The following is a 16,502-nucleotide window of genomic DNA, read 5'->3' as shown; positions in this document are numbered from 1 at the left end:
CTCAACTTGTTATCTTGTAATTTAACCCCTCAAGTTCTAATATGTTAGATTTTGTTACCTCGGTCTATTGTTATGTTATTTATATATGAATAGATACTGTTTACACACAAACGCAAAGTATCATTTAAACCTAAAAAAAACATGTTTTCTTTTTTAAACGTGTTTAGTCGAGTTGATTTTTATTTTTGTTCTAGTTTGGTTATGAAAATTTAATTTGAATAACATAAAATAAATCATCGTTTGACACTAAATCATTAATTTTTTGTATTTAAATGTGAAACCAAACATAAAGATGTAATTTTATTATTTTAAATTATTATCTTTGAACCTAATATAAATATTATAAGTTGTAGGAGTGGCACTTCGGTTACTTTATAGATTCGGTTTGGTTTGGTTAATTCGTTTCTAGAATTTTTTTTTTCAACCAAAGTAAACCATAATTAGTTTAGTTTGGTTTGAATCGTTTTCGTTTCGGTTCGTTCGATTTGAATCGGTTCTGTTTGGGTTTTTCTTGCCCATCCCTAATAAAAACAGAGCATTGAAAAAGACCATAAATAAAGAGCAGACAACACTAAATTTTGTCTAAATTAGCATTGTCTTTATCATTGTTCTGTTTTATGGTCTTTTTCAATGTTTTATGGTCTTTTATGGTCTTTGTATTGCTATTTTAAAATACCTAACTTTGGATTTGGGATTTTGAGATTCATTGTCTGCTCTATTTCATTTAATAAAGAAAACATGTTTTATAGTTTAAATGAAACTCTGCGTTTGTGTGTAAACGGTATACGTTTATAAATAATGGAAAAATAGATGGAGGTAACAAAATCTAACATAATAGAACTTGAGAGGTTAAATTACAAAATAACAAGTTAAGGGGATTTTCTATGAAAAAAATTTAATTGGGAGGATTTATCACTAAAATGAAACTATGCGTTTGTGTGTAAACGGTATACGTCCATAAATAACAGAACAATAGATGGAAGAAGGTAACAAAATCTAACGGAATAGAATTTGAGGGGTTAAATTAGAAGATAATAAGTTGGAGGGATTTTTTACGAAAAAATCTTTAGTTGAGGAGATTTATCACTAAAAACCCTTAGAAAAAACGTATTCAACAAGTTGACCAAAAAACGTATTCAATCAATTATATTTTGGAAGCGAAATCTAATGTTGTCATGCATGTACATGCTAATCTCTTTGATATATGTTATAATTGGAACGGCGATCAGAAAGAATAGGTTTTCTTATTATTATTATTATTTTCTTGTGATGCAAAGAAAGTTTTTAGAAATAAACGGAACACATTGAACCAAAGTTTAAAGTTAGATTGAAATCCATATTGCAAACCTTGCGTAAATATAAGACTAATCCAGCTTTGAATGGACAATGCGTAAATATTGATTTTCATTTTTCAACCATAAACCATTAATAGTATTACTTTGTTTCAATAAATGTATTCAAAACACACAAATATGTATAAGGATTATTAATGCACATCATAATTCTTCTCAAAATTCTAACAGTTAGCATACATAAACAATCATTTGTTTCATCTATCTATATTAAAAAAAGAGAAGTACAAAATAGAGATACCCCTTAATTTTACCATTTATTTACATTAGAATGCCATTGAGATATTTATTGAACTTAAATAATTTAAGTATACTTGTCTTTTCTTAATGTATTTTCCTAATTTAAATAATAGATTTCCTTAATCAAATCTTAACCAAAATATTTCCTAATATATTTCATATTAACATATTAAATATCTTTAATATTTGTTAGTAATAAATAACAAAATAAAAAATTACACATCATAATCAATTTATATAACATATAAATAAAATATAAAATAGTTTATTCATATAATATTGGGTTTTTTATAAGATACATTGTGATATAATAGACATTTAAAATCACAAAATATAATTATTCAAAGTAATAAATAAAATTGTTATGTTTTAAAATTTTATATTAACAATTATGTAATTCATTTTAATTTGAAACTATATATATATATATATATATATATATTATACCATTAGTACAAAGAAAAAAATTTAAGTGAGAGCAAATATTTATACGGTCACGGGTCAAGCTCTAGAAATAAACAACAATATCGCAAAATTATTTTTCTTTAACAAATTTATTTTAATAGAAATTATAGTTCCAAATATGTTTATTTATTTTATGTATTTATAAATTTATTTTCTTTGATGTTAAGGGATGCTAAGATTTTGGAATTGGAAAAAATTATGACTCACCTCTATATTATTTTAACTAGGATAAAATTTATATCAGAATGTTTTATTAAACTTTTAATTTTAATTTATTTATAACTGGAAAGATTAATTTTTAATATAAATTTATGTTTAAATATTACAAATAAATCATTTAATATAAACAAAAAAACTAAAAACATAAAATAAATATCCGTCCGGTCGGGCGGGTCAAGATCTAGTTAAATGTATTCTAAACGCACAAATATGTTAATGAACATCATAATTCTTCTCAAAACTCTAATATTTAACATACATAATATTATTAAAATAAATTATGCATACAAAGTAAAAGTACAAGTACAAAATTTATAATTATATTCAATAAATTTTTGGTCAAAAAAAAAATTTATACACTTTGAAAACCCTGTTCAAAATCTAATAAACCGTGAATATTCCTTTGATTCAATACAATGTTTTTTTGTAACACAATACAATGTATTCAACCAATTCTAAATTGGAACAGAATCAATGTCCTCATGTACATCTCATCGAAGAGTTGTTATATATATCAATGCAAAAGAAACAAAGATCATTCACAACATTCAATTCTTAAAGAAATGGCAAATATCCAAAGAACACAAGTTCTTGTGGTAATGATAATATCTCTACTCATCCAAATATCTCTCTTACAAGCTGAAACCATTGCTTCAGATGTTCATCCAAATATCTCTACTCTCAAATCAATAGTGAGGATAACAAATCGCCTCGGTGATGGTTCGATATTAAACCTCCACTGTAAGTCCCCAGACGACAATCTCGGTCTCAAAATACTAGCTCCGAATAAGTCTTGGTCATTTACGTTTAGACCAAATATTTGGGGGACGACAGTATTTTACTGTCATTTCACATGGCCTCGAGGACACTCAACACACTTTTATATATACGATGATATCAGAGATGGTGTTCATAGGGGTATTCCTTGTATCTACTGTTTCTGGGATATAAGCAAAGATGGGCCATGCAGGTTCAACGAAGTAACTGATGCTTTTGATATATGTTATTATTGGAACGGCGATCCAAAACAATAGTTTTGTCTTATTATTATTATTCGTGTGCTTTTTTAACTTTTTATTTTCTTGTGTTGCGCGATTTTTTTAATAAAGAATGAATGTTTCATAATCGTTTGGGAAAGACAAGGAAACAAAATATAAGATACGAAATATATCAATTAATTAAATATAATCATTTATTTCATTTAGATCATTTCAACTTGGATTTACGTTTATGCGTAATTATGAAGAAAAACATGTATGGCAGTGTGTTAAACATTAATAGGAAATGAAATTGGCCAGCGAATTGTTTGTGTAATCAATATTCAAAAAAAAAAAATCGTTAGATGATAATTAGATGCTTTGTAAAAGATTATCTTCTATTCGAACACCTAAATGATGTCTAGACCAATATATTTCAAAATCACAGTAGAATATTGGTTTCACTTATAAATGATTTAGCGCCTACCTAAACGATTAGATGTCATCTTAATCAATTTTTATAATGTATGTAATCAAATAAATTAAGTCTTTCTAAATTTAAAGAAATACATTTTTAGAATATATTGTGAATTGAAAATTCGGACATCTACCATAAAATATTTTACTTTGATTTGGATAGTTTTACCTTAAATTAATATTAGAATTACCAGAATCGCTGATACAGCACTGTAATTTGGAAGCCTTGTCAAGAATCCGTTCATCTCTGGGCCATGCAAAATCTCAACAGTGTTATGATGAGCCCACTGGCAACACAGAACCATGCATGTATTTGAGGCGAAGAATATTTAATATGAGGAAGCAAAACACAAGTAAATCTGCGACATGCATGTTTGGAGTATGGATAGTGAAGCTGCAACCGTGCGTGTGATATATATTTATTTATGTAAATTAGCTTTTGTTGTTGAGAGAAGTAATGAGGAAGGTTGTAATCGAAACTTTTAAAGATGATCAAAGTGAAAAAAGGAGAAGTAAAGCAAAAGCTCTCGACTTTCTCTGTTCCAATTGAAGCATCAGTACTTCATGTTCATCAATCGTTACAACACTCTCACTTTATTTTAAAATTACACTTTCTTTCTTCATTTTTTTGCAAATTAATTAAACTTTAATATGTCCATTCACGATAGCAGCTTAAATCACCCTTTGCTTCTCATTTGGATATCGAATTTCTTGACTTTTTTTTTTCTTTTTATACATAACAAACACTTTCACATATCATCGATTCTATGTTTTATGAATTGACACGCTTTATGTATCTTAAATATATGCGTGTGTTACTTTAGTATACATGATTATTTATAGTTGGAGAGTTGAAGTTGAAGTTTATATTCAAACTATATAGAAAGTCTCCCAGGTAACTAAAATAACTATACAGTTTTTACTACATAGTACGTGAGATTTTTTAAATACTGACTTAATTAATTCATTTCCAACTACTCCAGCGATGATCTCGGTTTCACGCGTTTGATCTAAGGGAAAAAAAGAACATCATAATAGATTTTCATAATGGCTTAAACTTAAAATCACCTAAAAGTGTTTGCATTGATGAAAATTTGGATTTAAAGCATGTGATAGATAGTTTACAAAAAAAAAGCATGTGATAGATACATAGGAAAAGAGTAAGTTGGTAGCTTTGAGATCATCAACCACTAACAATTACTAGTATCATATTATCCTCCACAAATCATTTATATGTGCACGTAACGGATCATTTTCGTTAATGTCACTGGACCGCGATAGAATTTTAGGGACCATAACAATTTATTTTTAAAAATATATTTTTCTATCAATTTGAGATTATATTTATATATATATATATATATATATATATATATATATATTGATTCTTAAATATATTTTAGCCATTTGTTGCTAAAATTTGACTCTTAAATATTTGAAGATTCAAAACTAATGTTTCATTTGATTGTGGTCAGGACCGGACTTGAAACTCAAAATTCTCTACTTTTACAATGCCATTTGTTTCAATACATACATGTAATGTAAAAGTTGAGATGTTTTTGATCTCAATAAGAGTGTTCCATCATACCCGATCTTTGGCTTATGAACAGAACAAAGGCATATTGAACTACTGTACATCTAAACCTAACCATTATGTCAGGTAGAAAACTAGAAATAGTTGAAGCTTTTTTTTTTGGTCTAGATGTGAAGGGAAATAGTTAATTTTTTAATATTATATATTTATCTTTTTTAAAAGGGCATATTACATACTGTATTATCTTACCTTAAATAGTCAACAGAACAGTAAAAAAGGTAAAATGAAGTTATAAGAAATATGATCCGATTATAGTTTCACAAGCACAAAATTTATAACACAACATATAGTTACAAAAACCAAACACAGATGTGGAGAAACAATCACCATGGTACAAAAACTTTAAAATAAAACCGAAAAACCTAAAGAAAAAGTAACAAAAGCTTCACAATATCAAACCAGCAAAAGTGGTTTCATACACAGGAAGTTCATCTTGGTACAGATTATGATGATGAGTTCCAACTAAATCCAGCTGAAACAAATCCGAGCTCGAATCACTTGCACCATCATCATCTTCATCTTCATAATCCTCGAGATCATTATTATTCTTGACCAAACTGTTTTCATGTTTCTTGTGGTAATCTCTCAAAAACTCTCTCGCAATCTCCTCCACTGATCTCCTCACTCCATCTTCCACATTCTTCTTCACCGACTTTCTAACATAGCCGCTGCTGAGATAGTCTTCTTCTTCAATCTCAGGGACGATCACATTGACCGGAGAGAATCTAACGCTTGGCTTGGTACTGTCGGATGATTTCTCGGAGCGTTTGTTCAGACAAGACCTGGAGAAGGAAGAAGCTGAAGAACACGTCGTAGATGGATAGTAATAATCAGTTGGTTTTCTAGAGAATGCAGTCTCTTCGTAGCTCGTCTTCCTCGGATATCTCTTACCCGCCGTTGATTGTTTGCTGAACAAGGCATTGATGAAGTTAACGATTCGTACTCCAGGTGAAGATGGAGTTTTGAGCTTCTTCTGATTACTTGAGGCGTAATCGTAGTCGTGAAACACTCGGGTTGCTCTGTTTTGGTGAAACAGAGCTTTGTCCTCTGTTTTACTCTGTTTTGTCTTAGATGGACCGAAACATAACGGCCTTGAAGAAGTTATCTTCTTAGTACCATGACTTAGTTCGGTATCGGAAGATGAGAAAATACTTGAGTTGGAATCAGAGGAAGAGGATGCAGAGCCAAAGAACCGATCTTGGTGGAGTTTCCGGTCAGGAACTGATCTGGTTACGCTGATGCTCTGTTTCTTAACAGAGCCGACAAAAGGTTGAGTCTTTTTGGTTTTGGGATCGATGGAATTGTAGATTTCATCGAGGAGAGTGGAGGAGAATGACGGGTTTCTGGACTGTGCTTCGGATCTATGCATGATTTGTTCTGAAGGAGAAGACAAAAGAAGAAAGAGATAACGTCTTAACTGTTTTGGTGTTTTTCTTCTTCTTTGTCGGATGTTATAGAGGAAGACGACGAATGAGAGAGAACACAGAGAGGACTTATATATAACTGGCGATCTCGGCGCGTGTTCTTCACGTATACTTAACCAGATGGACCACGCTAGTGCGGTGTTCATTTAGCAAGCTCTTAATGATTTAATTAAACGATCATGTGCGTGTTTAACTTTAAGCATAGGAACTCTCTACTACACCCACATTGCTCATTGGTTGGAGTTGTCTAGACAAGGACAGGTTAAGGAACTGTACCTGTTTTGCGTCTTTTTCAGTTCTCTCACATGCTTCCTTCCTTTCTTGTTCCTTGGCTGTTCCTCGTTTCATCAACACTTGTGTCTTTCTTTTGTTGTTAAAAACACTTGTATGTCTTCTTGTTTCCATCCTATATCTTTGTCACACTTCGGTCTATGTTCTTTTCATTTTATATGATCAAGTTTGCTAGACAATGTTATATAGTTTACTACAGTGACATAGATAATTGATAAATGTATCAATGTCATTGTTGTGGCATTATCCACATTAAAATATGGTAGATGAATGCTGTTGAAAAAGTACGAATGCTCAATTTGCAAAATAAAAGTAACCTTGCAATCTAATTTTCAATGGAAATGAATCTTAGTTAGGATGGATACAACTGTTTTTTTTTTGTCAGCTAATGGATACAACTGTTAAGTTTTAGGGATGTGTGAGACTCACACAGTGTGAGAAACATACTATTAAAAGGAAAGATAATGGCACGGGGGAGTCAGAGAATGAGTTGCTCAGGCCTCAGGGAGAGACAATAACTGACACAAAAAGAAAAAGAAAGATTCATTCATTCATTCATTCACGCGGTGAACCTCTCTGAACTGGTGTCTGTGTGGGGCTCCCACACGTGACCTGCCACGTGAACCATTGTTGTTGTTCTCCCCATATGGGACCCCTCGCACGTGTGGGCCTCCTCACTCCATGCGTACGGCATTTGTTCTTTCACGGACGGGTTATAGAGGAATGGACCACTCTACTCTATAGGTTTGGGCCGTGTCTCCTCCAAAGACGAGACCACACTGTGATTGTTCTATAAGCTCCCTCGCTATAACTACATTCTATCGTCCCGTCATTTTATCATTCAACCATCAGTTCACGGATCATCTAAAATTCAAAGTATGTACAGTCTGACAAAATCTTATGTAATATCGTTTTCATGTCTCTTTTTTATCCAATTCGGTAGGAATGAATGGTTTATCATATACGACGATATGGTGGTCACAATATGCATTTAAAGTTTATGAACAGTCAGCATAAGCTTAGATCAATAGTCGACATGACAAGTGGGGTGGAGATGATATAACTTTGAGAACAAGTCATTTATTTCGATTAATTTAAACACAAGCATCAAGTTTTTATTTATTTCATCTCTACAAAGTTGCAGAGAAATAACCTCTAAGAAGTTGCACGTAACCAAGAAACTCACAATCTAAAGACAACATCTCAAGATGTACGTACACACACTCTCTGCTGCATTCATTTAGAGTTCAGGCGGTGTACGTCTACGAGCTGGTAAAGATCTCCCCTCCGCTGTTTATTCAGTGGAAGACTTGTCCTAACATAATCATAACCGAGATTCAATTAGCGGATAAACCAAAAAAAAAAAATCAAGAAAGTTAGCGGTACTCTTCTTGTGGAGTACCTTCGTTGTTCAAGAATAGAGTAATCAATCTCTGCTATGATGATTGCTTCCTCATGCTCAGTCGTCGCTAGAACTTCTCCAAACTGTCAAATGTTTACGAGTTTAGTGAAGCTTCATTACCAAACAACTAGCATGGAAAAGGGTTAGTATGCTTACAGGCCCAATGAGTGTAGAGTGTCCCCAAGCAGTGTAGCCAGCTCCTGAATCTCTGGCAGGTGAGCATGTCGCCACATATAACTGGATAAAACAGCATATGTAGTTCTATCAAATGCTCCAATGATTATCGATAAGATAAAACTCCCAGAGAGCAGAAGAAAGTACCTGATTATCCGTAGCCCTGAAATGAAACAAAACAGATCGAGTCAGCCTTGTGATTCACTCATTACTAACAACACCAAGCAAGTTTTCATAAAGTAGGAGACTGTGAAAATGTACCTTGCTCTTTGTAGTAGTTCCCAATGGAGAGGTCCAGTTGTCATGTTAAATGCTCCTGGATAGCACAGCAAATGAGCCCCTGAAAGTAATAGAACAAGCATGTAGTAGATGATGATGATGATGATGAGGTTCTTTAATGGGAGTCGAGAAAAAAAGACCATTTGGATAAAGCATATAATATATAAGAGAGTTCACCTCTTGCAGCATATATCATAGCTAGCTCCTGGAATCGGATGTCATAGCAGATGCCTATTCCAATACGCCCCACATCTGCAACAATCAACAAAACCAGTACTCTCAGGCGCTGCAATGCACTGGAGATTTCTACTATAAACTAGAAAGTGAGAGGTGATGGGAACAAGTTCTTCTCTATATGAAAAAAGAATAATTTCACCATTATTGAGCCAAGAGTACCCCAAATTTTATTGTCAATTATTTTTTAGATACTAGAATAATAAGTTTATAAAAGATCCATATGACAAAGAAATTTGGCAGAACCAGAATGAAACCTGTGTCAACGATTGTTGGTGTCTCTCCGGCAGTGAGAGTCTTTGATTCCATGAAGGTGATCTTCCCGGGAATGTCTATATCAAATAAATGTATCTGTAGGCACAAGTCACAAACAACCAAGAACAAGATGTTCTGAGAACCGACAATATAAACATGCTCGCTCAAGACCATATCTCCCTATAAGTCGGTCCAGAACATAACTAAACTAACACATTATTCTTATTACTGATTATGTATTAATGAATTGATATTTTAGGAGTGAGCTTTAGCATCCTTTTAACAGAGATTCTATTGCCTAAACAAGGAAGTTTTGAGATGAAAGTTCAAACCTTTCGATGCTTAGCTTTGAGCTCACCATCAGAACCAAAGACACAGCAAGTGTTATACAAACGATCCCCGACTCTTTCGGGGATAGAGCCACCAATGATAGTGATCTTGAGACGTTTAGAAACTTCGGAAAGCATTGCGGTTGAAGGAGAAGCATCACCACCTGCATCAATCTCTTCCGCGTAAACCGGGAAACTATCATTTGAATACGGACTGTTCCAAATCTCCTGAAAACAAAACCCATGAGAAGAAGAAGAGATCACTAAAAGCTTTCTACTTTCTCTTAACTTACGGGCAAGAGAACAAGCTTAGCTCCCTTGGAAGCAGCTTCTTCAATAGCGTTTTTGGCGTGAGAGATGTTTCTTGATTTGTCAGCCGTCACAGATAGCTGACACAATCCGATGTTGAACTACAATTCCATAATTTATCAATCAGATCACGAATTTAATCGAAAACTAGAAGAAATTTTAAAAGGAGCTAACTTTGGTCAACGGAGGAGCTGGGAGGGGAAGAGCAGAGGGAACTCTGGCTTGTTCAGGTTTGAAAGAGGATGCCATGGAGGAGGAGGAGGAGGAGGAGGAGATGGATCTTAAACCTGATGTTGACGACGATGGGAGTTTCACGATCGATCTTCGTGATGGTTTAGGGAGACAAACGGATTCGAGACGAGAAAGAGGATTAGGTTTTAAAAGATTCTTCGAATGGAAGAAGAGTGACGATGAAACTGCTGACTTCATTTTGCGTTTTCACTTTAGTTTATGATGATTCAGACAGATGACAAAAAGCAAACTAATGTTGTGTTACAAATGTACGGTTCCGGTTCGACCGTTTTTTTTTATCATTACTTAACCCGTTCAATTAGAAACACGCAGTGCGGTTTAAAATGAGTTTACAAGATTAATACCTGAAAAATCGTTTTAATTATCACAAATTGTGCAAAATTTATTGGCATTTGTTAGGTTTTTCCAACTATGGTTCGTTCAATGATTCGAAAGTTGTACCAAACCGGATAAATTGAATTTTTCAATTTTGAGTAAACGATGGGCCTTAGTAGGCCTGATTTAAAAGCCCACATAGCTAGAGATGGCCCACGTTTGTTTAAAACGTGTTACAATTTCAGAGAACGATCAAGACGCTTCTGGAACTTCAAACTGAAAATTATCAGACCGAACTGTTCACTCTGTCTACATCTCTCTAGAAAAATCTCTGCACTCCCTATTTAAATGACATGAATCTCAAACAATCTCCATCAACGAAAACAAAAAGCAAGAATCAAAGTCAAGTCATCAAGAAAGCAAAACAAGAAGTTTGAACAATGGAATTTGTAAGGTTTCCGATAGTCTCAATCCTCGAAGACATGCTAGAAGTTCCCGAAGAGCACAACGAGAAGAGCCGCAACAATCCTTCAAGAGCTTACATGCGGGACGCAAAGGCAATGGCGGCTACACCAGCTGACGTGATCGAGCACCCTAGCTCATATGTTTTCGTGGTGGACATGCCTGGAATCAAAGGAGAGGATATCAAGGTTCAGGTGGAGAACGAGAATGTGCTTGTGGTGAGCGGGGAGAAGCAGAGAGAGAACAAGGAGAACGAGGGTGTGAAGTATGTGAGGATGGAGAGGAGAATGGGGAAGTTCATGAGGAAGTTTCAGTTGCCTGAGAATGCTGACTTGGAGAAGATCTCTGCTGTTTGTCATGATGGTGTACTGAAGGTGACAGTTCAGAAGCTTCCTCCTCCTGAGCCTAAGAAGCCAAAGACTATTCAGGTCCAAGTTGGTTAAGTTTCCGTATTTCCATTCTGTTCATGGCAATGTTTGTTTCATGATAATGTTTTGTCTGATTTGCGGGTTGAGTGTGATCGGAATGTAAGAGCCTGAGTGTTGTGGTTTATGATTAAATAAAAGTTGTTTCTCCGTTTTAAAATTATTTTTCTTGTTGGAGGTCACAGTGAAATCCAGACGACTATTTAGCCCCTTAGATAAATCATAAATCTAACCAGTTTGTTAATCTTCTAAGACTTTTCTTACAATTCTACATGGCAAGTCTGTGAGGCTGTGAGTTGGATGATCATCTATTCATCTGCATGTAGGCATTAGATGTCGTGTCACATGTCTTGCTTTTTTTTGCATTTTTAAAGATCCGATGCAGATATTTTTATTGTTTATCATCTACCTAAAAAAACTTTCTAATTACGAGTCTGATGTAGAGAATAGCAGGTATATTTCAAATGCATGTAGTGCTCATAGCGACGCATCAGGATATAGAACAAGTTGATGGCTAAAACCACTGAAGAAAATTAGTTTAGAATTTCTCTTTTGTTTCTCGAATCACATGATAAGGGCAAACTAACAAGAACTACTTATGTTCGAATTTCGAAACATTGAGTTATTTAAATAAAATGCATGGTCAATTGCGTTATTGTTTTATTTAGATTAGAAAACATGTGTGATTCATGATTAAAAACAATGATGTGTGATTTCTGATTAAACAAACATGTGAATGGAAGAGGCCACTATGTAAGATGCATGAATAAACAACTAAAAACTAGGAGATTGGCCTCATGACTAGTGCCTTCATTTGGGAACTGAACTAAACACAAAAAGGAAAAAGAAACAAAAGCGTGGGACCAAAAGTCTGCATCGGCCACCTAATGTGTCCGATACTTCCTTTACGTGTTCACACTCTTTCCTCTCATACCTTTGAGATCTTAATAAACATTATTCGGTTCCTTCGTAAGATATGCGTGTTCACACCTACTCCACGAGTGTAATATGATGTAAACACAAACAATCTCAGTTTATAAATAACGTAAAAGATATTAGTATGTAAAAATTAAAAAAAAAAATTGCGAATGTTCGATTCCTTCACGAGATATGTGTGTTCACATCTACTCCACAAGTGTATAACAAACAAAGTAATATGATGTAAACACAAACTATTTCAATTTATAAATAAGGTAGAAGATATTAGTATGTAAGAATATAAAAATTGTGACTACCATTTAAAAATGTTAGTTCACATTGCCAAGTAGCCGAACGTAACCAAGCGCTCGTAGCTTGGTGGTAAAGGAAGTGGAGGTACAGCTGTACTGTCCGCCACCCGGGTTCGAGCCTTGACCACAACGGATTTAACATCCTTTCCGTTGGGGCACTGGACTCCTTTCGAAGAATAGTTGAGAATGTGGCTGTCCAGATACCAGAGTTAATAAAAAAAAAAAAAAAAGCAGCAGAACATATTTAATTCATAACTATAGCTACCTTTTATAGTTAGTCTATATGTTAAATAGCACATACATAACTTGGTGGTTCATGTGGTGTATAAAAACACACACACAAATATTCACTAGATTATTTTTATCACCACTATTCACAAAATCATTCTTCAAACATATCAGTTATTTTTAAGATTAATTTCCAAAATTAGTGCTTTTATATTCGTCACTTTAGAAATTTCACGCAGAGCCTACTGTGATTAATGTTTAATTTGTCATTTTACATTTAAATTTTATAAATTGCCAAAATAATTATTGAGTTTGACAAAAAATTCAATAGGAAATTGATGTCTAGAGTCCTTCATCAGGCATGCTACACTAGTGTTAAAAAGAATAGAGTAAAAACGTGGTCAATAATTCTCTTTGAATAGCACGAAGCACGCAAATCTAGTTGAAAAGTATTTTATTGGCTCGATCATGATCAAAGTAGCTTGCTTCCCAATTTAGCCAACTTAAAGAAACGTATTCACATACTAGTTTGCTTCCAAATTCGAATCACCCAAAAGAGTATTTCGAATGGTGAGTTCTCTTATAGTATTTCATCATTAAAAAATAATGTAAAAGAAGAAACCGAGAATCCGTATCTCAAATAAGCAATTGTGAGAAACTTCACAGATCACTTGTGTTGGTTCAATAACTTCTACTATTTTTTAAATGATTTAGAAATTTTTGTTCAAAACTAACTTGTAACCGAATCTGATTAATCAGATATTTACGGATTGATTAATAATATATATTTATAAAAAATACTTCTACTATTTAAAATTTAATTTTGTAATTGTTCTAGTAAAGTAGAAAAAGCTGGTCCTGCATTTTATGTATAAATTAAATTAAAGCCTAAACAAGAATAAAACGAGTACTAGAAAATAAAAATAATTAAAATAAATACTGGAAAAGACAAGTAAAGTCAACTTGCGTGTTCACACTCGTACCACATGGTTCTGTCTCACCTCAAAATCCGTCAAGATTTTCTATTTATGAACCAAAAGGAAAGATATCTTCTCCTCCAATCCAAAGCAGATACCTTTTCTCGAAGCAACCTCACTAAAACGTGATCAATGAAAGCCGCCGTTTTCCGCAACGAAGCCGGAGACGACGAGGAGGAGGAAGAAGAAGAATCAGTCTGCAATGTCTTCGACGGCGATGTAGAAACGACGCCGTCCCACGACACGAAAAACAACCTCAAGGGCTTCTTCACTTCCTTGCTCTTGATGGAGGAGCACGAGAAGCAGGACCAGGAAGCTCGCAGCGCCGCTTCCCGCCGCGAATTGTCCGAACTCCAGTCTAATTACCGGAAAAGAGCAAGAACCATGTCGGAATACTACTCCGATCTCAACGCTCACTACGAGGAAAACGGAGACATCAAAACAAAAAAGCCACGCGCCTCACGCGCTTCACGCGCCGTCGCTTGTGTCTCTGCCGCTGCGACAGAGTGTTCTGAGATGGAGAGCAGCGAGATAACCGGATCCGGTTCAATCGGTACGGGTCAGCAGAGGCGGTTATGGGTTAAGGACCGAAGCAGAGCGTGGTGGGAAGAGTGTAACCGTTCAGACTACCCGGAAGAAGACTTCAAAAAAGCGTTTAGAATGTCCAAATCCACGTTTGAGCTAATCTGCGATGAGCTGAACGCAGCGGTCGCGAAAGAAGACACCGCGTTACGAAACGCGATTCCCGTGCGGCAGCGAGTCGCGGTTTGCATATGGAGGTTAGCCACGGGGGAGCCTCTCCGTCTAGTCTCCAAGAAGTTCGGTTTAGGAATCTCGACTTGTCACAAGCTTGTTCTCGAGGTATGTAAAGCGATTAAAGATGTTTTGATGCCTAAGTATCTTCAGTGGCCTGATGATGAGTCTTTGAGAAGCATTAGAGAGACGTACGAGGCGATGTCTGGTATACCAAACGTTGTTGGGTCTATGTATACTACTCATGTTCCGATCATAGCTCCTAAGATTAGTGTAGCTGCTTATTTTAATAAGAGACATACTGAGAGGAACCAGAAGACTTCTTACTCGATCACAATCCAAGCCGTTGTGAACCCGAGGGGTGTTTTTACTGACTTGTGTATCGGATGGCCCGGGTCGATGTCTGATGATAAGGTGTTGGAGAAGTCGTTGTTGTATCAAAGAGCTAACAACGGAGGTCTTTTGAAAGGGTTATGGGTCGTTGGTGGGGCGGGCCATCCGTTGTTGGACTGGGTGTTGGTTCCGTACACGCAGCAGAACTTGACGTGGACGCAGCACGCGTTTAACGAGAAGATGAGTGAGGTGCAGAGAGTGGCTAAGGAAGCGTTTGGGAGGTTGAAAGGAAGGTGGGCGTGTCTGCAGAAGCGGACTGAAGTGAAGCTTCAGGATTTGCCTACGGTTTTGGGAGCGTGCTGTGTGCTTCATAACATATGTGAGATGAGAGGGGAGAAGATGGAGAGGGAGCTGATGGTTGAAGTGGTTGATGATGAGGTTTTGCCTGAGAATGCGTTGAGATCGGTTAGTGCAATGAAGGCAAGAGATGCTATATCGCATAATCTATTGCACCATGGACTCGCTGGTACTTCTTTCTTATGAAGAGGATTGTGGAAATGTTCTTTTGGTGTCTCCTCGTATAAGATATAAGACTAAACTCACTTTGATTCTTTTGTTTATGCATATTGTGTTGTACTTTTAGATCGCTGATTCTATATGAAGCAGGTAGAAGATACAAAATATACATACTATATAAGCAAGAATGTGTAATAGCTGAATGAGATATCACAAAGGTAATGTGGAATGTGACATGAACCACCACATGTTTTTTGCCTTTTGTGTTGTGGTGATTCAAATAACGACATGATTTGATGCTACTTCAGTTTGACCGGTCTAGATAGTTTTGGTAGATATACACAACGTAAAAGTTTGAAAAATATAAAATAGGAGGTATGCATATGTTACGAAACTAATGCCTTTTGACAAAACCATAGAACATGTGTTGCCTTTTGACAAACTATAGAGCATGTGTAACTGCTTATAAAGAAACCCTCTCACATAGTAATTAATTAAGATTTTAACGATTCTACAAATCTATTAAATTAAGTGTTATTGGAAGTTGAGTTTTTAACATTTTAGCTCACAAAACAAGATTTTGAGAATACTACGTGTTTCCTTTGAATTCTTAGAATCATTCATTATTTTATTTTCATAGATTTTCACAATATACGAAATTCTCTACAATTTTTTCCAAATTTAACAAATCTCCCAACTTTTAAAATCAACAAACTCTATAGAAATTTAAGGTCTACTAACACCCCCAAAGATATCAGGTTTCTTAGACTTTTCATTTTTGTTGTTAACTCCATTTTTTTTCTTCAAAATATGAAGTTTTTCAAAAAATGAAATAACATGTTTTCCAATGGCTTGTTTCATTTTTCAAAAAAAAAAATTTCTAAATATGTTATATCATCATTTGAAAATTAATTATTAACAACACTTTAGGAAGGGTTAGTGAAGTTGAATTTATGTAAAGCTGCTTGATTCTAAAAATCAAAGGATTTAT

The 16,502-nt window shown here is 34.7% G+C and overlaps 5 protein-coding genes across 5 annotated transcripts; 3 read left to right on the top strand and 2 right to left on the bottom strand.

Annotated features, from left to right (window-relative positions):
• Positions 1-2,839: 2,839 nt before the first annotated feature.
• Positions 2,840-3,310, top strand: LOC106329644. The gene has a single exon (XM_013768329.1). The coding sequence runs from the start codon at positions 2,840-2,842 to the stop codon at positions 3,308-3,310; it is 471 nt and encodes a 156-aa protein (XP_013623783.1).
• A 2,238-nt stretch (positions 3,311-5,548) lies between these two features.
• Positions 5,549-6,829, bottom strand: LOC106331588. Its single transcript, XM_013769975.1, has one exon. The coding sequence runs from the start codon at positions 6,691-6,693 to the stop codon at positions 5,710-5,712; it is 984 nt and encodes a 327-aa protein (XP_013625429.1). The 5' UTR covers positions 6,694-6,829; the 3' UTR covers positions 5,549-5,709.
• A 1,272-nt stretch (positions 6,830-8,101) lies between these two features.
• On the bottom strand, positions 8,102-10,490 carry LOC106331387 (omega-amidase,chloroplastic). Its single transcript, XM_013769728.1, has 10 exons — positions 10,196-10,490; positions 10,006-10,122; positions 9,716-9,940; positions 9,386-9,479; positions 9,072-9,146; positions 8,877-8,955; positions 8,763-8,778; positions 8,598-8,678; positions 8,442-8,524; positions 8,102-8,354 (listed from the first exon to the last, which is right to left on the bottom strand). The coding sequence occupies exons 1-10, from the start codon at positions 10,448-10,450 to the stop codon at positions 8,276-8,278; spliced, it is 1,104 nt and encodes a 367-aa protein (XP_013625182.1). The 5' UTR covers positions 10,451-10,490; the 3' UTR covers positions 8,102-8,275.
• Positions 10,491-10,937: 447 nt separating this feature from the next.
• On the top strand, positions 10,938-11,638 carry LOC106332304 (17.6 kDa class II heat shock protein-like). Its single transcript, XM_013770772.1, has one exon. It carries the CDS (start codon positions 11,029-11,031, stop codon positions 11,491-11,493), a length of 465 nt encoding a protein of 154 aa, XP_013626226.1. The 5' UTR covers positions 10,938-11,028; the 3' UTR covers positions 11,494-11,638.
• Positions 11,639-13,930: 2,292 nt separating this feature from the next.
• LOC106336318 lies at positions 13,931-15,786 on the top strand. Its single transcript, XM_013775116.1, has one exon. The coding sequence runs from the start codon at positions 14,042-14,044 to the stop codon at positions 15,536-15,538; it is 1,497 nt and encodes a 498-aa protein (XP_013630570.1). The 5' UTR covers positions 13,931-14,041; the 3' UTR covers positions 15,539-15,786.
• Positions 15,787-16,502: the final 716 nt, after the last annotated feature.

Source organism: Brassica oleracea, chromosome C3 (genome assembly GCF_000695525.1).
Source record: "Brassica oleracea var. oleracea cultivar TO1000 chromosome C3, BOL, whole genome shotgun sequence".
NCBI lineage: Eukaryota > Viridiplantae > Streptophyta > Magnoliopsida > Brassicales > Brassicaceae > Brassica > Brassica oleracea.
The sequence above is the reverse complement of the archived record's forward strand: the minus strand, read 5'-3'. Positions and strand labels throughout refer to the sequence as shown.